Genomic DNA, 17908 nt, shown 5'->3' with positions numbered 1-17908 from the left:
CGGAGTCAGACTACAGGAAGGAATGAAGGAAAGGCCATGTGTGGATGCCTGGTGACCATCAGCTCCCAGGGCCAGTCGGGTAGGAGGGAAGGACTCCAAATGCCCAGCTTCCCTGCAGGGCTGCTTCTGTTTTTTTCAAATAGCCTCTCTCACTGCAATTCTTGTTAAGAGACTTCTTTCCTGCCGTGTACTTAAACATGAGCACATTCAGCACAAGGCTCAGCACAGAGTAGGTGCTCATTAAACTTCATTACATTTGAATTCAGAGCTACATACACTCAGTTCTTCTGAAAAGTCATGGAGAATTTGGCCACCTACTTCATGTCTTCCCAAGCCAGAATGTCCTACTGGACTCACACTCTGATGCCCTCAGGAACTAGTCACACCTCATACTGGGAAGAAAGGAAGAGAGGTAGGAATGGGTTAGGTCCTGAAATCAGCAAGTGCTTTGGCAGCTGATTTAATAAGGAAATCTGCTGCATTTCCTTAAAGTCCTGAACATGGATGGACACTACCCAGAAGCAAAGGTCCAGAAAGCACTGATGTGTTTTCTGGGGGCCAGAATCAAAAGACAAGGTAAGGTCTGAAATGGAATGCTATAACCACCCAGGAGAAAAGCATGGAAGCTCTTACGTTGCTGATGTACTCGAGGGGGGTGAGGCTGAAGGTGGGCAGGTCATCCGTCAGGGTTTCTGTGATGCCGACTGTGTTCCAGCTCTAGGGCAGGAAGGACAGAAAGCTATCATGTCACAGCAAATGAGCAGTGTGGAAAAGTGCCATGAGCTGGAAAACACTAGAAGAATGCAGCATTTCCCATAGGCATCATCTTTGCTCAGAGCTGGCCTCAGGAACCATTACCACTCTCAGATCAGTGGTTTCTCTTTAAATCGGCACCCTGAAGCCCACCACAGAAAAAGGATCCTTTCTCTCTCTGCATTCCTGCATATCCATTAGACAGGAACTCCTGCTTTTCCAACTGAACTCTTCTGTAGGAATCAGTCCCCTCTGTTCATCTCACTCAGAATGGGGAATGAAGAGTTGGGTATCCTGAGGTCCACTGGGTGGGATCAACAGGCTAAAAGCCGGCCTATTGCTCCCAGGTATTCAGCACACTGAGGAGACTAGCACCCCCTAAAATCCTCCAGAAACCACATATAAATCCCATATCTTGGGAAGGAGGCTTGGAAAGCCCTTTCCAGCTGAAGGAATATCCACACCACATTTACCAATACTACTTTACTAAGTTAGGGTTGCTGTTTTTATTTCTACCTGCTTTCTGCATCTATTTATTAAATGACTTGGAACTCAGAGGGAAAGAGATGCAAAGGAACCTCCAATCGCCACCAGCCGCCCTTTTGTCTTCTTTGTGACCCCCTCTGCCTAGGGAGATCCCTCAGCACCAACATGTCATTGTCATTTAAAACGGGAATGTCTATAGTATGACTGCGTGAGCCTTCTCAGAGTCCTCTACAGAGGTGGGCAAATTACCAGCACACATGTGGTTACACAGTTCACCTTGGCACACACAGAAATCTAGTTTCTTAATTCCAACCTGAGTCACCCTAAAGCCAGCCTGGAAAACAAGGCGCTTTCTGGCTGTACTCCTGGAGTGACTCTCGAGGTCACGTTGTAGCTGCTCTCTGCAGCCACCTGATGCCCGATCTGGTTGCTTGATCCTTTAAGTAGCAGCGTACCTGGAATGTAATGACCATGTCCACCCCCGGGCTCCCGGCCCAGGAGAAACCTCAGCCCTCCTCCCTATGCTCTCTAGCACCAACTCAGCTCATCTGATTTTTTTTGCTCTCAACACATTTTCTTCCTTACCCCTGCAATTCTCTTAACTCCTTGTTCTTGCTTGAGAATCCTCCTCTGTTTCAAAACATCCTACTTTTTTTTCAGTCAACTCCCACCCCACTGAGAAGGAACACTCCACTCACACCATGGGCCAAGTCCCTGTGATGCACAGGGCCCTGTCCTAGGCTTTGGAGAGAGGAGACAGAGACGTTAAGACTCGGTCCTCGCATTCAGAAGCTCCCTGGGGAACCAAGGTGCCCTGACACACCCCCACCCTTTATCCCCCACACCTTCCCCTGCACACACACTCTCACACACACACACACACACGCACACGCAGGCTTGCACAACAAGAGTCCTCAGAGGCAGAAGCAAGGTTTGAGACAGTAAGAGCTCAGAGGGGCAGGAGCTCAGGGATATTCAAAAAGCAGTGGCCACAGGAGGTATGAGGTGCAGAGAAGGAAGGCTGGACAGAGAAAGCTTCAGCGTCAGGCCAAGAAAAGGCTTTACCTTCAACAAACAAACTGAAAGGGAGAGAAAGAAGGTCGCAAGGGTAACCTGTAGTTCCAGAGACATAAAAGTCTTATCAACCAATCCCCATGTGGATCTGATTCAGTTACATTACAACATTTATAAGACAATTAGAAAGCTGAACACTGATTGATGATATTAAGGAATTATTTTTAACTTTCTTTTCAGAGGCAATTATGACATTGTGATTATTCTTAAGAGTTCTAGTGGTTTTGGTAAGGGGGTATATATGAGACAAACAGCAAGGAGCTGATCATGTTGAAGCAGGGTGATAAGGACTTGGAGTTCCTTATACTCTTATCTTTACTCTTGTGTATGTGTGAACATTTCCATAATCAGAAGTTTTAAAAAATAGAGTATCATGCTGGCCTGGAGAACCAGGTGAGGGTTTGGCTGGGAAGAGACAAAATCAGCAATGCTTTATGAAAATTAACACATCAACTCAAGAGGATGGAGGGTTGGGAGGCAGATAAAAAGCTCAAGAACCAGTTCGGAGATGATGAGAATCTGAGCTAGGGCAGCGACCCCATGAAAATAGATGGCAGACAGCTCTAAAAAGACAGAACAATACAAATGATGGTAAAGTCCCTGGCAAAGAGGGCTGCAGCGAGGGACAGTGATGGTGAAGGTCAGAAGCAGAGAGGTTGGGGGAGCATTGGCTCCCAGGAGGCCAGGAGCAACGTACTGGCAAGACAGGGACAAGGGCTTAGTTGTGAAGAAAGACCAGCGCCACCAAAACACCCCCAGGGCACGAGCCCTGGGAAAGGCTTCAGGGAGGAGCCGGGAGGAGAGTGACTGGCTGGAGGGCAGAGGAAAGATGGGCCAGAGCAGAAAATGGTTTGGAGGAGGAGTGGGCTGAATTAGCAGGGGGCTTACAGAGCAGGCAAAGAAGGTGGACTTACAGAGGGTAACAGGGAAATGGATTCATTTTTAATTGTTCAAAATTTATTTGGAATCTCCCTCCTTTTCTATCCATCACCAGCTAATGCAGGTCAACATCAATAATCTATTTTGAAATGGAATATAGTGTTGGTTTATACTATTGTAACATGAAAGGGTAATATAATTTACCAGCAAATGTCAAAAACAAACATTTAATAACCAAGGTTTAGTTTTCAAATCCTTAAGGCTGAAGTGTTTGCCTTTGTATGTCGGAGAGCCCCTCCTGGCCTCCCGGCTGCCACCCTCCTTCCCCAGCAACAAAGGACCGCATCCCCGGATGAGCTCTGGAGGGCAGAAGTAGAGGGGAAAGGCCAGGCAAGGAGCACCAAACCCATCTCAGTGCCAACCCAAGACCAAATAACTGGGAGAATTAAGGCTTCAGAACTGAAGGTCAAGATTTTAAGCTTTGACCAAAAAATTAATTAAGTAATTGATTGATTGATTAATAATAAAAGCCACCACATTTGGAGGATGAGGGAGATAAGAGACTATATAGGAAGGTTGATCCCCTCATCTTTCAGAGCAGTTGAAATAATATCAGTATTACCCAAAATGGAAATGTGATTGGCAAGAAACAATGACTCCAACTTCTTAATAGTTGTCATAATCTTTTTTTTCATAACTTTGGAAGCTAATACCATTTGTGGTGAAGAAATCATTATCTCTAGTTCAACAATTCCTTTGGTTTCATTTAGTTTATCTTCTTTTTCTAGTTAAATTCAAATAAATTTATCTGGTATACATCTTGCTTTTTAAAAAAAATTGCATGTGTAGTACAATTCCATTTCTTCCTACGCATCTCTCTCTCTACGGATGCTGGTCCAGCCCAACCTGTGAGTGGACAGGAAGAGTTGTCTGGGTTGAGAAGCACTGATTTCTATGTGGTGGGATTGACTGCTTTTTTTCTTTGGGCTTTCTTATATTGCTTGAACTTCTCAAAGTATATATTTGCAGTTTTTATTTTAAAAGATTGTCATTCTTCTTTAAAAATGAAAATCATAGAAAGGAAGGAAACCATCATTTACTAACCATCCACCCTGTGGCAGCTGCTATGATAAATTATATCATATACAAAATCTCATTTAGTCCTCACACATCTGTATGGAGAGAAACACCACATCCCGTTCTAACGATGGGATGAGGCTCACAGAGGAAGCAACAGCCTCAGTCACCGTGTGCCACCAGTGCCCAGGTACAGCCCTGGGTCACCACATCACTTGTGCTACACTGTGACAGTGGTGGCTCTCCCCCAGTTTTACCCACCCCCACCCATGATAGAAGTACAAAATCTGGTTGGAGTAGATCCCAGGACATTTTGCATGAAAAAATCATAAAGAAAGAAAATCACAGAATTCCAGGGTAGAAAGAACCTCAAAGCCATGTAGTCCAACCATGCCTCATTTCATGGATGGGGATTCTGAGATCCAGAGAGGGGCTGAGACTTAGCCCAGGTCATACTGTGGATGAGCGTGTGGCCCAAGACTCCCGGCCCGGCATGCTTTCCAGAGGACAGCAGCAAGCAGAGAGCTTGTAATCATGCCACAGCAGTTCCTGTTGCTTCCTACAGGGATCTCCAGGTTACTAAAGGGCCGGACCTGGGTCTATCCTAAAAGACCATCTTTTTAAGAGACTCAGTGAGAAAGATTGCCCAGGGGACTGCCCAGGAACCCAAAAGGCACACAGTGAGATCTGGGTCCGGGGCGGTCAGAGCCAGGGGAGAAGACAGGACTGACAGGCTGTTTCCTGAAAAGGAGTCACGACAACCAGAAAGGAGAAGAGGGTGCGAGGCAGGAAAGTGAGACACTCCAGGGATAACCAAAGAGAAAATCTGTCAAGGACAGAAAAGAGCAGAATCCTTCAACCCTCCCCTAAAAACACCAGATCAAATCTGGTGAGACCCTCTCCTGAGTATAGTTCCAGAGCCAATTCTCCAGAGATGTTTGTGGCATGAAAACAATTCAGTCTCACAAGACAATTCGCTCCTCGGACCTGCTGTAACCTATCCAGTGGCACATAACTTCCCTTCCTTCTCTCTGAGAAGACACCACTGTGCTGCTCCAAATGGCGAACGTTCGTCAAGCAACAGCAACAGTTTCAATAAACAGTCTGAAAATACAACATCACAGTGACTACAATCAAGAAACTCGTGCCAATCAATGAGCTGCCGTGTACACTGGCTCTGCCCAGCGGGACCTCTGGCCTAGGAGAGGCAAAGTGGGCTCCTCCAAAGCTCCCGGGGTGAGCCCATCCTCAAATCACTTGGGAAGGAGGCAGGCCTAGGGGGGGGTCTCTGCAGGGAACTCACATCCATCTTGGAAACAAGCAGTAGCTGCTGTTTGATGCGCAGGAAAACGGAATCGAAAGCCAGCTGGTGGGCCTGCTGGTTAAGCCGAGTCAGAGCTGCTCGAGATGCCAATAGTAGGTTGTGATTACTTGACCCTTTTTCCTAAGATAAGAAAATGCAAAAGGCAGTTTGTTAGGCCCTGAACCCAACCAAGGTTATTAGCTAGTTAAACATTTTGAAAAGCCACTAAGAGGAAAATAGTGCGGGGAGGGCAGGTTTCTATACAATAGTGGTTCCCAACCTGGCTGTGCCCCAGGACCCCTTGGCGAACATGCTGAATCACAGATACACAGGCTCTGCCCCAGAACTACTGAACTGGATGTAATCAGGGGGGTTCTGGAACCCAGGAATTTGTATTTTGAATTCATTTTCCCAGGTGATTTTGATGCATCTGAGCTAACACAAGTCCATGGACTGACAGTTTAGGAAAAATTAACCTGTACCTGTTCCTCAGGGAGAGAGGAGGGGGGAAAAACTATCAGTAGTGTCACATTTAAACAAGAGTGACAGACAGAGCCCTGATTCCCAGAGAGATCAGGTCAATTACCCTGGGCTGTGTGCCAGAGTATGCACAACCTGTGTGAGTCTCAAGGAATTCCAAACAGCCTGAGAAAATACAGAGATGGAAAATGAAACCTTAGTTTTGCTATTATAAATGAACCAGTAACAACCAACAGACATAAATCAAGATTAGCAATAAAGATAAACACAGTGGCTTTCACCTAATCACAGAAGCATGGATGAATGAACCGGCAGAATTGCTTTAAGAAGAATTTGTCAGGTTCAGCTGCAGCCAGTTGGTGGGCCGAAGCATGGAGATGGGGCAGACCAGCAGGGCAACACAGAAGCCCAGGGCCCAACTGGACAGTGTTAATGTCTCTTCTGCCTGTCATCAAGAGAGTGAGACCACAGCAGCAGGTGGGAGGATGGTTCTAGAAAGGATGTTGTGCCCTCGTAGAACCCCAGGGCCATTCCCAGGGAGCTGTGTGGCTCACTCCACTTGGCAGGTTCTGCTTCCCCACTGCTGGGCTCTGCCCGACAGCAGGCAGTTCATGTGCTGGTTCCCTCTGGGTCATTCAGTAACAGAGGGCTGGGCCTGCTTGGGGGCCACAGCTGTTCAGCTTTGCCCATCCTATTGACAATTTTAACTCTGGAGAAAAATACAGCAAGCCCATTCGTACATCTCTGACCTACCTTTTGTCAGTAATGGAGCTCCATTTATCTGACTTCTACCCCTTCTTTCAATTGGTTTCAACCCAGTTGAGTTTATTAGCTTCCTTAAAACTCCAACATAAATGATACAGATGAGGGATAGCGAGGCATGCCACAGACCAGGGTCACACACACGGAGCCAGAAGGCCTCGATCAGGGACCGGGTAAGGGACGGGGGAAGAGCTTTCATTTGCAAGAATGCCATCAGTCTGGTCTCATACCTTGAGGGTATAAAGTATTTCCATTAAACTGGCATATTCGGCAGAGTCATCTTTCTGGAGGTAATTATATTCTTGCCATGGGTTCTTGGCAGAGCTCTTCTTGTCTGTCAAGATGCTATCCTGAAAACCGGTCAGGCTTCGAGGGCTATAGGAGTCAGAGAGATACTTCCCAGCTGTGGACAAAATCCTGTAATGTAAGCGATGGCCATTATGCCCCAAGCTATTTGTATGGTATTTTCTTCTTGGGGCATTCAGGCTGCTCCTTACTAAATCCCAGGATATCCTCAATAGGCAGATTGGTTAAGGGTCCATTTTATAAGGAAATACAGACATCCTCCATTGTTTGGAGGTGAGCTGGATCTCAGGTACACAATAAACACCTGGTCTTTTAATTTCCTATTTAACACTCAGTCCACCAGAATAAGCCATCTTCCAAACAGGACACAGGGCCAACACAGGGCAGCTGTTGGCTCAATACAATCTGGAATACTGTGCTTCATACATAAAATACATAGTAAGGTCCACTTTTTATGCAGACCTTTCTTGTTATAGGAACATCAGTGGGAATAAAAGCCTATAAAAGTCAAAGCCATGGGGCTCCACCAGCCCTTCCCAGAGGCCCTAGAGACAGGAGTGGCAGAGCTGGGCCCTGGAGAGGGTGACAGCTGCTCACTGTTCCTACCTCTGCTCACTGGACTCACTGCCACTCACACTAAGCTTGTGTGGAGTTTGTGTCATTGGCACCGCAAAGTTTACATTTGTGGTTTGGGTACTATGGAGAGATCTACTGAGAGAAGCGGGCACTCTCCACTTTCTCTGAGAAAGAAAAATGCCTCATGAAGATCTCTGTCATGATGATCAGCCTCTAATCCTGCTGGGAAGCTGCACCTCTATCTCAACAAGGATTGTTACCCCCCATGGATGCTGAACTCGGCCCAGACTTACCACTCAGCCTACACATTTGAATGTGCACAGCATTATAGGAACAGATGTAACCAGAGCAGTTACAGTGTGGCTAATTCCCCAACCCCTCCTTTGTCATAATCTCTTTGGAAAAAAATTGCTTTGATGTGACAGCTTTTAGGCTGCACTTAGTTTTTTCACAAACAAATCCCATGAAGCCGACAAGGAATGTCCATGCCTACAAACTGGGGACAAGTGCCAACACAAACAGCTACCTGCTTCCGCCATCAAGGTCAAGTTCCAGTCTTCCCTTGTGCTTAAGCCTACACGGAACTTTGGCTGGGCCTTATGTCTGCCAAACTGTGGCCTGTCCCTGCCACTGCCTTACTTCCAAACCTTCACTATTTCTTGTCTGGATCTTAGCAGCCTTCCCTTCCTCTAGCTCTTCCACTCTCCACCTACTCTGTCCTCCTTAAGACTAACAAAATGGTCTTTTAAAAAGGCAAATCTGATCCTTCATTTGTGGAGTGTAACAATGAAGCAAAACTGAAGGAACAAAATGGCAGCAGACTCACAGATTCCAAGAATAAACTAGTGGTTACCAAAGGGGAGGGGTGTGGGAGGGCAGGTGGGGCGGGAGTGAGAAGGGGACTGAGGGGTATAATGTTTAGTACACATGGTGTGGGGGGTCACGGGGAGAACAGTGTATCACAGAGAAGGGACATAGTGGATCTCTGGCAACTTGCTGCACTGATGGACAGTGACTGCATTGGGGTATGGGTGGGGACTTGATGATGTGGGTGAATGTAGTAACCACATTGTTTTATCATGTAAAACCTTCATAAGAGTGTGTATCAATCATACCTTAATAAAAAAATTTTTTTAAAAAGGCAAATCTGATTTTAGCTTTTTCCCAAAGACCCCTCAGTGTCCCCAGGATAAAACTGTAAATGCCTGGGCATGCCACGCAGGGCCATCCATTGCTGGAGCCCTCATACCCTTACAAACACTCCCTCTGCTCTCACTGACTACCCCCACCGAACCCTGCACACCATCCTTCCCACGTGTGCATGCCTTACGCACATGCTTGCTCGATCTGAAATGTTCTCCCCTCCTCTGCGTGCCTGGGAAAATCCTAATTCTTCAAGGACTGATCCTGGGGACTTCTTTTCTAACAAGTCTTTCTTAATGCCCAGATCCCGTCCCTATTCCCGGCACTCACTCAGCCTTCTGCTCCCATCAGCCTCCCACCTCTCTGATGGCATCCATTGCATCATCTCGTTTCCCTCCCTCTAGTTGGTGAGGACAAACAGTCTGCTCTTCATCTCTGAACCCTGAGCACCATGCACACCACTTGGCACAGGGCAGGTGCTCAGTAATTAGCTGTTAAACTGTAAGTGGCCCTGGGTCTGTGGGCAGGGAGCTGAGAGCTGAGAACTGAGCTTTTGTCTTTGCCCTCTGGAGCATCCCCGGTGCAGGGTTCCTGCGCTATGTCTCAGTCTCAATCTCCCAGGGGACCTGGCAACAGTCTGCCATCTGAGTTGAATAAAAATAGGTATGTCAGGAATATTTTAAGTAATAAAGATTACAATTTCTAATGTCAGAAGAGTGTGCTCTGCAATAAAACCCAAATTAATTTTTAACGGAATTGGAATAAATATAGCTCCGACCCCAAAGAACTAATGTATCTTTCCTAGTCTCCTCTTCACCCAGACAGACACCATTAGATGATCTAATCATTTGAATCCGATTTGCTAGTGTTGTGAACCAACCACATGGAAGTGAACACTTGATTTCTTCATCAACAAAAACATTTTCTCATCATTGTAATGGGCCCTAAGCTAGGTCTGTAGGGATATCAGACGATTACAAACAGTCCTTGCCCTCAAGAAACTCAGATTAATGGGGGGGCCCAATATGTGCCAATGTGCTAACCACCACGCCAGGAGAACGTGGTATGCACAGAAGGGGACTAACATACAATCCCATCTGTTTACTCAACTCATTTCCTTTCATGAAAAGTTGTTACCCACTTCTTGTAGTTTTATAATGGAGTCCCCAAACCTGATGGTCCTATTGAGCTGCCCTTCTAAGACCTTATCCTGGTAAAAATGCCACTGTTCCAAAGTAAGTGGTGGACACCACGGAAGCCCAGAGGAGCCATGGCATCTCCCAGCATCTCACCCAGCTTGCCCAGGACAAGAGAGACCCCACAGGTGACACCAGCTCAGCCCAACTTTACTCAGCCCGTAAATCACAAAATGATCTCCCTCTGCGTGGAGGTGACCTTACGAGCCCAGTCGCCAATGTCATTCATGTGGAGTGTTCGGAGCTATAGCCTCCACCACCTGGGGGAGTGGTCCTTGGTCGAGTCTGGGTTCCACAGTGATTGCTGGGGAGATAAGATAAGCTTTACAGGTGCCTGCCACACACGTGGCCTCCCTGATGGGAACACAGATGGCGACTGTTGCCCTTTTCCCGTTCCAGGATCAATGCTTCCAGAATGACATCACCTCTTATAGAGGCTCCCACAGTTACGACCAGTCTGTCCTTATCTCCTGCTGAAGCTCAGGCCGGCCTGTCAGCCTCTCTGGGCTGCAAGATGAAGTTAGAGGCTCATCCTTTATCTACCATGTCCATGTTCAGTTTCCTAACCAGATCCTTCCTCACCCTTTAGAATGTAGCATTCGCCCTCATGAAAAGATTAAGGAGAACCTGTGTGTCCTGATATGGAAAGATGTCTGCTATATATATGCAGAGAAACCCAAGTCTAAGAAGAGACACTAATCTGTGAGAAAGGACAATGTGGGGGTGACGCTCACACGCTCTGGTTCACTCAGCTGGTGTCCAGGCTCAAATCGCTGCCTGGTGGGTATACCAGCTCAGACATAGCTATTCCACAAATAATTTCTTCTACTTAAAAAGTGGTTACCTGTGTCAAATTCTATGCTTTAATGTCTCTATCTGTAAAAATGGGGGTAAGAATAGTACCTATCTCTTTGGCCACTGAGAGAATTAATGAGTTAATTCATGTAAAGGCCTTAATGTCAGAGCTCAATAAACATAATGAGGATGGGAGAGACTGTTAACAAAGTCTCTTCTGGAGAGAAGGGTTTTTAGGATGAGTAGATTTTCAGTTTTTATTTTGTATACTTGTGAACTGTTTTAATTCCTGCACTGAGCTGAGGCCAGGCTGCGATCATTATTGTAATTACGAAAATATTAAGTCCCATGCTTTTCTTTGAAACACATGCATGTTAAATCTTCAGCTCTTCTTAGGAGTCTGAGAGCCAGACCTATCCGCCCTCCACTGCAGGCTCCTCTCACTGTGTGCATGTGTGGCCATGTGAACCAGAAGGAGTGCGAGGCGGGGGCTGGGGGTGTCTACTTCATTTATGTTATTTACACACACTCCATTTAAGTCCTGTGGTGCTTGGATTTTATTAAATCCAGGAAATCACATAATTTTAATTTCTGTGCTGGGCCGCTGGGGAGTTATGAACAGGGACAGCTGTCCATTCTATTCTCCTGCTAGACATTTCCCAAAACAAGAACTCATCATGAGAAATCTTGGGACTTGAAGACAATCTGTGGATTCAGAAATGAAGGAAGACAAACATATTTAGGGAGAAGGAAGAAGAAGCAACTGCCAACTTGTAGCCCTGACTCCATGGCCAGTCTGACCCCATTTCCACGGAAACCCAGCCCCATGTCCCACCTAGCCCCCGTGGCCTCAGCTTTCTTTTTACTTTGTACCACTGCCAGAAATTCCTTCCTGCAGAGGTTACTGTAACACATCAAAGAATTATCCGAGAAAGGTGAAGGGACAGACAGCTGCCAGGCCCTCACACAGCCGTATGGAACAGACTTCTTCCCCCAACTCCTGGAGAAGAGAGAAATCTGCTGTCCTCAGAAATGAGACATATCGCTGAAGGGAAGAAAGTGCAAAGGGAATCTGGGAGGCTGGGGCCCTCTGAGGGGAAAACTGGTCTGAATGGGGCAACTGTGGGGCAATGAAAAGTCCAGGAAGATATCAGAATAGAGAAAAATGGGGCAGAAGGGACTCCTGAGAAATCTCCCTTCGAAACACACCTCCTTAGCAGGTCAGAATTCTGCAGCAGAACCCAGAAGGCAGGCTGGCTGGGTGAACCCAATCTTGTAGGCTAGCCCAGGAGAATTCCATCACTTATAACCCTGTATCTATGAGGAAATTTCTTTTGAGTACCAATAACTGACTTACAAACAGCAGTGAGAACCTCGCCCATTCCTAATTTAGAGATAACATGCTCTATTTCCTCATCTAGGCTGAAACTTCCATATCCAACTAAAACTATGTGACTATTGTCAAGTACATCAGAGCCTTGCCCTTTCTAGGTGCTTGGTAAATGTTTGATAATGACAATAATGACACCCTGTTAGGTACAGACAGTCCGTGCGCTCTGCGGATTTGACCATATGTCACTGTTGCTATGCTGTGTGCCATATCAAGTTCTTCCCAACCAGAAATCTGGGGACCGCCCACAGCTCTCTCCTACCTGTTGGCTAGCTGCTGTTCGAAGTCCCCACACTGCCTCAAGAGTTCTCCACAGGTGGCTATTATCCTAAACAAAACAAAAAGCACTTCAAGATCAAGTATCTGGAATGATGATATTTACAGGACATTGGCTCATTCATAAAAATTCTAACTATTCACTTCTTTTGGTGATGTGTTGGGTTCGGAAAGAGCAGTTAACCATTTGAGGGCCTACCTGAAATGCTTCCAAAATGCTAGGCCCTTCTCATAGCCTCAGAGACCTTCTCACAGGCCACTTTGCTAGGAATTACAATTCTATCAACACAATCTCTAACAATTTTACACTTCCAAAATTCTGAGGTGCCTCTGGCTTTTGTCCTTGAGAAAACAGGTTGGAAATACTGCTAAAATTTTAAAAACAAAATTCATTATTTAGTATCTGTTAGATGCTTGCTATCTGCCAGGCATAGAGGAACTGTTTTGATACTAGAAGTATCTTTCTCTGATCACATGAAAGGCAGATGAAGATTAATTCTCAGAGATAAGCCTGAATGATATCTGTACTTAATAATTCTTTCATTTTCAAGTAATTTTATCCTAGGCCTCAAACTCCAGCTACTGGGTCCTTCAACACAAAACTGTAATATCAGGACAAGTCCAAGGATTAAAAACATCTTAAGTCTAGTTAACTTCTAACTTTCTCTGAAAGTGCCTATCATCACCAGTGTATCTAGGCATTCCATCGCAAGAAAGGTTTATGAGAAAGTGAAATATTCCACTTGCCTCAGGTACACAAAACCACCTTGTGCATATTATCTGGTATACTAAGCCAGCAAAAAATTTCCTTTCATCAAAAAAAGTCCAGATCAGAGCCCATAAGGCAATGCTCCAATGGCCCTGGAGGGTCCTAGATCCACTCTGACTACAGAGGGTCTGCATCTGCTCTGCATGGGCCATCGCACTGACACCTACATGTGTTATGGGCACCCTGCACACATCACCTTGGCCAGGGGTTGGGTGCAATATATAAGTGGGTGAAGAGCAGCCTCTCTTTTCAGAATATATATCCATGAAGAATGGTTTTAAGGAAAAAAGAAATTTCTAGATCACTTAATCTCAGCCTAATAGAATAACTGTTAGACCACATGGGAGTAGGAGAATCAAGACACGAGAGGGAACATATGCCTGTCAGGGACTTCGGCCACCAGTCCCCCGTGGGTCATGGTCCTGTGACACTGCAGGCCCAGTGCTTCCAGCACTTACCATTTTTAGGTGACATTAGAAATATGGATTGTGTTAAATTTGGTTTTTAAATGTTGGCAAATCAGCCAAATTTTTTAAGTGCTGTGATAAAAAAAAACAGGTTTGTAGGTCAGATGTGGACACAGGCCAGCAGTCTGCACTCTGACTGGACAAATCAAGGGCCAAACTTCTCCAGCCACTGCTGATTACACTCCCACCAGTCCTCAGGGCTCCGGCTGTCCTGGCCCACCAGTCACACAGGCTTCCCCAGAATTCGGCTGTCAGCAACAACTTGGGAAAGTCACCTCAGTGCCTTTCACAGAATTCTCCCATAGCCCTTTCCAAGGCTAAACTGCGTGGCCTTGCCGTTTAGTATTACAGTATGGCACTGAGATCCAAGAAAAGGACCCACTGAGCTGTGCATTTTCTATAACATAAGCCCTAAGTTATTTTAGATCTGTAAAAACTGTAGGCTGTGGGGAGCAGGGGCAGGGATCTCAAACCAAATATAAAAAAAAAAAAAACTTCCAAAGGAGATGAGGCACTCATAATTTCTTAAAATACTTTAAGAACAAGAGGGGTCTTTTTTGGTATTTGGTTTGGTTTTTTTCTTATTGGCTCATTTTTGGAGTCTAGAGTATTTGCTTTTAGAAAAAAAGTGAAAGGAAAAAAATGAACGGCTTAAAAAAACATTTATCATTTGTATGTAGTATATTATGAATGTGTGTGATCAGTACACTAGGCACATGCTTGACTATAGCCCCCATTTTACCTAACGGAGTTCTGAAAAGCTGTCCAATCTTCTTGAAAGAGGGAATTGGGAGGAATATCATCCAGTTTGCACTTCTTTCGTATTGACTGGAGAGTGGTGGTAAAATCAGACACGTACCTATGGAGAGGAAAGCAAATGACAGGGGTGTCGTCATAAACTCCTCAGATCTAAAGACGCCTCCAATTACACAGCCTGGCATGAACTGCTAATGACCTTGAGAGCATCTGTAGAAGCTCCCACCAAAAAGCAAGACTTACCAACTCTGACCATATACAGGTCTCGTCTGTGCAGCAAGACCATCTTTATCACTTGGCAGAGGCAGCTTTAAGAAAGCTGCTCAAGAGAAGGGGAGAGGCACTAAGACCAAGACTCCAGGACCAGCCTGGTGAGAGATGATGCTGGTACATCACTCCCTCACTGTAACATGCGCATTTCTTTAGCCACCTGGAAGAACTGTGTGAACCATCCTGGCTCCACTATAATACCACTGGCACCTGGGACACTGTAAGGCAGTTCACAGCACCTCACACAAGTCTAATTAAATAGCTTATTTCATGTGTGTGTTAAATGTTTATTGCTGTCACTAGATAAGAAGCTCTACAAAGGGACTATCCTTTTGTAAGCTCATAATCGTATCCCCAGGAATTAGCACAGGGCTGGGCATGAAGGAAACATCCAGAAATAGTTATTGAATGAATGAAAGTCTTGAACTGCAGTCTTGCACGAGTACCTAGATGTCTCTGGGCATTAGTTGCCTTATCTTTAAAAAGGTTTAATGATGTCTTCTATAATGGCTCACACAGTTTTGATGATAAAAAAAATGAAGGAAAATACACAAAAGTTCTCTGAAAAGTATAAAATGAATGCTGATGTGTGGTGGTATTGCTTTTCAGGATGCATAGTTCTTGGGACATGAACAATAGATGCATTTTCTTGGAAGGGTGTGATGAGCACAAACGTGGTGGGAGGGCAAGGGGGTCACAGTCTCTGGAAGCCAAGAGGCTCCCAGTAAACCTATGACATTTGTGTGCATCACGAGAAGACCGCTTCTCTCCCTTCCCACACCAGCAGCTATAAGTGAGAAAAGTGGAGTGTGATGACCCTGCAGAATATACTTTTTTTGTGTGGTAGACAGGAAAGCCAATCAAAAAACCAAGTGGCAGAAAGGCTTGGGGCCACTCCACTAACTACAAACGACGTTGCTGCTCCCTTTGCACTGGCCATGAGCTTACAAGTTGAAGGCTATAGAATACAAGCGCCACCCACTGTACCTTCCTGTGCGCCAAAAGAGGTTACACCTTCCTTGGGGAATGAATTGGTCCTGGTGGGGACGGGGATGGGCCTCCAACTGATAGCAGCATGTGGAGGAACATAATAGTGAGCACATAGCTGTAGGAGGTCAAATGGCTGTCACCACCTTACAACTCCGACAAATATGCAGAAGAAAATGCCACCCAACAACGCCATGCTCTGCAGAAGCTCCTGACAGAGGCCCTGGAATGGTGAGCAGCGCAGAGCACCTGGGGACAGCGGTTCTGTTTACCCACCATGTGTATCACAGGGGATGTGTGTCTTACACCACATTTTTATTGCATTTATCCCCCAAACCTTACAATTCTGTCTTACAATGAACACGTCCAAGTGTGGGAGCTGATATATTAGGAGATTTAATTACATGCTGTCACTCAATGTTCACAACCAGTAGGGAAAAGGGATGTCGTCATCAATTTACTCAGAGAAAACATACCAACCTTCAGAGAGGTGCACTAACCCACCCAAGGTCCCTGCTAGTAAGTGTCAGAGCCGGGACCAAGCCCAGGCGGCTCCAGCTCCGGCTGGCAGTGACGGAGGGCAAGGTTCAAGGGCCCTCAGAGCTCACAGCGGCATGCTCAGCATTTCTTGAACGGTAAGAGCTCCCCAGACTTACTACAGCAAGTGTTCAGTTCAACAAAGGGAATTTTTTGAGACTCAGAACAACTTCATTCTAGAACAAGCTGTCAGGGGAAGGTCTCTTGAAGAGAATGTGTTTGTATTGCCATACAAACTTAAGAGACTAGAGTGTCGGCCTTGTGAGGGTCCCAACTCCTCAACCACACAGGTCAGACACTCCAACCTTGAACTGCTTGTTTTCTTTCTCTAACCTAACATAATGTTAATTTCCACTTTTCTTTCTTTCTTTTAACAGCTTTATTGCGGTATCATTCATATCCCACACAACTCATCCATTTAAAGAGTACAATCCAGTGGGCTTTAGCATAGTCAGAGTCATGCGACCTTGACCACAGCCCACTTCAGAACACTTCCATCACCCCAGAACGACAGCCTGCTCTCCAAAGTCCCACCCCGGCCCTGGGCGATCGCTAGCCTGTTTCCTGTTTCTGCAGCTTTACCTATTCTGGACTCTTCACCAGGATGGAATCATGTAACATGTGATCTTTTGTGACTGACTTCTTTCACTTAACTTGATATCTATATATATTTATATTTTTAATTACATAAGAAATGTGTAATTGTATGCTCCTTTTTAAAAATTCAGAAAATAACAAATGAAGGTAAATCCGCTCCCACCCCTAGTCCGTCCCATCTCCCCAAAGATAACCCATGCTTTCAGTCTGTTGCCCAGCTCTACCCTTCAGGGCTCAGCAAATTTCTTCCATTAAGGCCCAGGTGTTTTAGGCTTTAAGAATAGAAAGGTCTCTGTCCTACTACTCAACTCTACTTTATCATGTGAAGGAGTCACAGGCCACAGGGAAGTGAATGGGTACGGCTGTGTTCCAATAAAACTTTATTTTACAAAAACAATGGCAATGGCAAGCCACGTGAGCTGGACTTTGCTGACCCCTAGTCTACAGGAATATATAATACATTTTAATATATAAGAAAGATCCAGAACAGGGATTGGCATACCTGGTTTTTTGTAAATAAAGTTTTATTGGAACACAGCCACACCTGTTCATTTATGTGTTGCCTATGGCTGCTTTTGTGCTACAAAGGCAGAGTCCCTGTTGACCGTAAGGCCCACAAAGCCGAAAATACTTACCATCTGAACTTTTGTATAAAAAGCTTGTTGAACCCTGATATAGAAAATATACCCTATTTTTTGTATATTCTTTTTACATAGCATATTTGACTCTATATATTATTCTGCAACTTGATTTTTTTCACTTAACAGTTGTTTTTCAGATCTACCCATGCTGATATGCATAGATCTAATTAATTAATACCTTAGTGACTACATAGAGTTTTAGTGTATGAACATACTATATCTTATTTAGCCATTGCCAAATTGACAGACATTTAGGTTGCTTCAAATGTCAAATCCTCAAGAATGTCCCTTTGGATTCAGGGGCAAGCATTTCTCCTGAAAGGTATTCCTGCAATGGTTCACAGCAGGACTACAGAACACATGCATTTTTAAATGGCACAGACAGCAC

The 17908-nt window shown here is 45.3% G+C and overlaps 1 protein-coding gene across 3 annotated transcripts in view; it reads right to left on the bottom strand.

Annotated features, from left to right (window-relative positions):
- The window catches only part of COG7 (component of oligomeric golgi complex 7), an 85300-nt gene that overhangs the window by 10700 nt on the left and 56692 nt on the right, over positions 1–17908 (bottom strand). For 2 of the 3 annotated variants that reach the window (XM_073215408.1, XM_073215407.1), the window contains exons 10-14: positions 14475–14591; positions 12483–12548; positions 7045–7231; positions 5573–5713; positions 634–717 (exon numbers count right to left, since the gene is read on the bottom strand). In XM_073215408.1, coding sequence (XP_073071509.1) covers positions 634–717; positions 5573–5713; positions 7045–7231; positions 12483–12548; positions 14475–14591 — 595 coding nt within the window. The remainder of the gene's footprint in view (positions 1–633; positions 718–5572; positions 5714–7044; positions 7232–12482; positions 12549–14474; positions 14592–17908) is intronic. The other variant, XM_073215409.1, reaches the window with a different exon arrangement.

Source organism: Manis javanica, chromosome 10, assembly GCF_040802235.1.
Source record: "Manis javanica isolate MJ-LG chromosome 10, MJ_LKY, whole genome shotgun sequence".
Lineage (NCBI taxonomy): Eukaryota > Metazoa > Chordata > Mammalia > Pholidota > Manidae > Manis > Manis javanica.
Note: the sequence above shows the minus strand (reverse complement) of the source record. Positions and strands in the feature narration are given on the sequence as shown.